Source organism: Egretta garzetta, unplaced genomic scaffold (genome assembly GCF_000687185.1).
Source record: "Egretta garzetta isolate BGI_Z169 unplaced genomic scaffold, ASM68718v1 scaffold241, whole genome shotgun sequence".
NCBI classification, from domain to species: Eukaryota; Metazoa; Chordata; class Aves; order Pelecaniformes; family Ardeidae; genus Egretta; species Egretta garzetta.
The window spans coordinates 1,343,388-1,347,996 of NW_009258675.1; the positions used below are offsets into that span (position 1 = coordinate 1,343,388).

General features: G+C 46.6%; 2 protein-coding genes across 2 annotated transcripts in view; one reads left to right on the top strand and one right to left on the bottom strand.

Annotated features, from left to right (window-relative positions):
• The window catches only part of LOC104135250 (charged multivesicular body protein 3), a 50,365-nt gene that overhangs the window by 37,390 nt on the left and 8,366 nt on the right, over nucleotides 1-4,609 (bottom strand). The gene's annotated exons all lie outside the window — the stretch shown is intronic.
• RMND5A (required for meiotic nuclear division 5 homolog A) overlaps nucleotides 1-4,609 on the top strand; it is a 33,605-nt gene that overhangs the window by 1,659 nt on the left and 27,337 nt on the right. The window contains exon 3 of the mRNA XM_009648882.2: nucleotides 314-503. Coding sequence (XP_009647177.1) covers nucleotides 314-503 — 190 coding nt within the window. The remainder of the gene's footprint in view (nucleotides 1-313; nucleotides 504-4,609) is intronic.

Here is a 4,609-nt window from a genome sequence, read left to right on the forward strand (position 1 = left end):
AAACAAACCCCCCCCGCCCCCTCCAAAAACCAACCTAGGATATCAGTTACCGGGGCGATCCAACCCCCCGATCGACGTCTGTCGCGGGGAGAAAAATATTTACACAGCGGGAATTGAGCTGATCTGTTCGGAGGGTTTAAAGCCAGCCTACGGGACACGGCTTATTTGGATTCGGGCCGCTGCAGGCAATGGTTGGGTGTCGGTACGAGCCCCCCGTTCCTGCACGCCAGCCCTTTGCTGCCGGTACAGCAAATCATAAAAGCAAATAATAAAGCGGAATCCGTCTGCGCGGATTGGAACTGGGATTCTGCAGCTTTGCCTCGGAGCTTGTCGTGCTCAACCGACAGCGAAAGGCCACGGGCGAGCAGCACCGAGACTTCGACGGAGGTTTAAATGGGGGCTGGTCCTCCAGTCGGAAGCATTTGGAGCACAGCGTGGATCCTCGTTCCAGTGGATCCACAAATAATCATCCCGGGCTGTACGAGAAGTGTGAGGCTGCAAAGGCGCGGTTTAATCTGCTACAAAAGATGCACTAAAATCAAGCTTCTTCCTTGAGACGAAGGCTCTCCTCTGAAGGAAACTCAATATTTCTTCTGTATGTTTAGCTATTTTAAGAATCCACCATTTGCATGAAAGTTGCCAGCTCGTACAGATGAGCACAAAAATAGCACAGCTTAATTTTGAAAGACACCAACACCCCCCCCCCCCCCCAAGCATACACACTGAAGTAATTCTGCACTATTGGATTTCAAACACGTTAATATTGACCTGGAGAAAGCACTTAAATGGCCGTACCCCTCAGAGCCTTTAAAACACATTTACAGGGTTCTCAGTGTTCTGATACGATTTAAAAAGGAAAAAGAAGCAAACAAACAAACAAAAAAACCAACCCAGGTTCAGCCCGTTTTGTCACGCAGCCACCAGGGCCTCTTCAAGAAGAAGAATCATGACACTGCTCTCTTCGGCAATGGGCTCATTTTGTTTCGTGAAAGGGGAAGAGCGGAGGGATTGCAGAAGCAGCCACTCACAAACTCAGCCCTCACGGGCTAGTAAATGTCGTGCCTCATGCTGAGAGTCACATAAACCTTTATTCTTCGGAATTTTTATGTTGTAAAGATTAGAGGCGGACTGCAAACCCCAGCTGTGCCGATGCTGCTCAATTAAACCCAAAGGGATTTCGGCAGCTCAGGTGGATTTGCAGCGAGGCTCGGCAGGGAGGTCCCGCTGGCACAGAAGGTACCGGAGGCACAGCCCGGTGCAGGAGCTCGTGGGTGGCCGGGCCGGAGTGCTGCTCTCTCCTTCAAAGCCACCGCAGTTTGGTAAATTCCCCCTTCAACAGAGCCAGGGCCCATCTTCCTAATGAGAAAGTGGCAAAGCGTCAACAAGACGAATCCTTTCCCCTTGGCAAAACACAAGAGTGGCTTTGTTATTACAGCTGGCCGGGCCAAGGGACTTTCAATAAAAGGCACACATAGCATCTCCTGCCATTAGGGCCAGGGGGAGGCTCTCCCTGCGCCCTGAAAACACCCCCAGGCCCACAGTTTCAGCAGCTTTGTGGAGGCCCACTTCTTGTGCCACACGTACAAGAAGTTGCCCGATTTCTCTACCTTTTGTTTCCAGCGAGCAGCTCGAGCGCGTGTGAAGCGATGGGTGGGAAGATGAGATGGGAGTTAGGTGTCTGAAGAGGAACCTTATGTATCTAACTTTAGTTAGAAAACAAATCATCGGGGGTTTTGGGTTGCTTTGGTTTTAATGAGCGCTGCAGACCCCTCTCCACCCGACCCCTGTGTTTCTCCCCCATAACTCATTTGGGGCTGCCCTCGCTTCCTCCGGCAGGAAAGAACCTAGCAACAATTACGAGTCTACACTCACAGCTAAACTATTTGCACCACCAACTGCTGGGGAGGCTGTCATCAATACATCATTTCCTAATGCTCATGGGCCGAGTTAAATCAATTCTTAACATTCCCCAGTGGTAACTGATGATGAGTCCCCTGCAGAGACAAAGCTAATCATCTGCCAAAACTCAAAACCCTGGAGTCATTTCAAGAAAGTAAAAATGATGTTTCAAACCACTACTCGAAACCCCCCAGAACAACCAAAAGCAAAGCCGCCACCAAGACGGAAGCGCCCAGGCACTGAGACGCGGCTGGGGCAGAGCTGCAAATGAAGAGCAGGGACGGGTGTGACCGAGAACTGCAGGTGATGAGTTGACCAGAGGCCTGGCAGAGAAAACCTAAACCCATCCAGCGTCTCTCCCAGGCTCTCTGCTCTTCTCTTTCCTCCCCACCTTTACATCCCTGACTTACTAAGCTGACCCTACCGGACAATATATTTTCTAGATACAGCCATCACTTGTTGGTTTCCTGTTGCAACTCAGAGTCTTTGATATGTCACCTGCAAGCAATTTTTTTCAGGGAGTTTTAATTATCTGGAAAATCTAAATATCTTAACAGTGAATTAAAATTCATTTGGGCTGCAGACAGAGCGGACTTTTTTTAAAGACCCCAGGGTTAACTCTACCTAAGTAACAACATAATTACATAGTCATCAGACAATCCTGTGCTCATAGAGCAAATATTACAAATGTGAAGAGAATGAAGAATATAAATTCCACCTTCAAACAAAAACCTGAAGCAGGGATCTGCTTTTAAACAATTTTGGCAGCAAAAATATTTTACTGTGATTTATGAGAGAATGAGACCAAGTCTCAAGAACCGGGACAGCCATCTTTGCTTGTCAGACAGCCAAACCTAAGTTTCTGCTGCCTGTTGACAAATGGCAAGGATTCCCTCTCCTACGAGCAGCTGCTGACTGCGCAGCCTGGGAATACAGACAATAATCCACTTTCCAGACTTCGATGGGGAACATTAAGAAAAGCATTGTCATTATATAGTCAGTAAAACTGAGGACTGAAAATCTTAATTCAATCGCTTGCCATGTTAAAATATTATCATACCCCTTTTTTTGGACAATTTGAATGTTGCCATATATCAAGATAAATCTCAGCAAACTAATATTTAAACTACTCAAAACCCAGTTTTCCTAAGAGCTAGCCAACACCGTACAAACAATTGCTGGTTCACCAGCGTAGCGTCTCTTGATGTACTTTTTAAAGCAACGTAGGTGCACCTCAACACACTTTTATGCGTTACATGAAACCGCAACTACTTACCTTTATCTGGTATTTACCAAATAAACCAACAAGCCTATAGGAGAGTCTCAAAGGAAAGCGACAGCAGCCCAGACGCTATTCTGTGGTACGTAGAGGTATTTTAAATCAGATGTTTCCTACTAGCTACAAGTGGCCAAACAGAAGTAGATTTAATATATAGGTGTTATTCTGCACTCCAATGGCCAGTATGTGACACCTCAGCTAAAGCACCGGCTGTTCGGGTGAGGCAATCCTGACATCATCCAGTAGCGATTCAAACCGTAATTCAGGTTGGACAGGACCTCAGGAGGTTATGAGGTCCAACCTCGTGCTCAAAGCACAGTCAGCTGTGACACCAGAGCAGGTTGCTCCAGGCTTTATGCAGTCTACAGTTTTATCGGATAGCCGCCCCTTCCTCTCTTGTGGCAATCTTCCTTGCCCACAAACATGCAGTAGTCAACAGCACAGAAATGTACATCAATCAAGGCCAAAACAACTCACAGGAGCAGAATACGTTAATTAAAACTTGAAATACAAGACACTTTCTTCCTAGGCAGGTGGCATTTTCTTTTTTTTTTTTAAACAATTAAAAACTATTTCTTGCCCTCTGGACAAGATAGACTGTTTAATAACTAAAAAGAAAAATAAAATCAGGAGACTTGGCTTGAATGTGCTGAGATGACCAAGGAACTCACTGCAGTAAAGAACTTAAAGAACTTAACAACTTAAACCAGTGTGCTAATGACCTAAGAAATGAGAAGATATGGGCATGCCTTTAAACGTAATCTATAATTACATAAAGAATACAAACGAAAGTAGCAGTTTGGGCCAAAATCTGAGAGAAGGATGGGGACTTGTAAGCATCTACATGTCATGTATTCTTACAAGAAACACAAGTTCTCTGTTTTCTTGTCCTGCTCCAGGAGTATAGGCATGGATGAAGCAACATTGTCTCAGACTCAGACCAAATGCTGGATTTGCAATCAACTTTGTCCAAGTTTATTAGGAGCTTTGCTTGTGTTGCGCTACAGAAAACAGTCGTACCTGGCTTGTGCTGCCGCTTCCAAATATTGAAGTTGGAACGAGCATATTAAGCAAGTAGTATTCGAGCTGAGACATTTCTTTCAAGCATGCTTTTGCAAGACACTTGCCAGTCAGATGCATGACTTCAGTCTGGATGTCAACATAAAACTCGAGAGGAAGTTTACCGACCGAGCTAACGACCTAATGACAGGCTAAATGTTGTGTTTCCCGCACGCCAGGCTTCTTAACGCAGCCCTGACTCTGTTTAAAGCCGCTCTTCGGTACGTGCTTGCAGAATGACTGGGGCAACTGCCAGATGGGTTCCCTGCACCCTATCTGGACGCGAACCCCCTTCTACCTCAGGTGCCGCACTACTGCGCTCAGCCCCCCCCCCCCCCCCCCCTTTCCCCCCCCCCGCGGCTTTTCCCACCG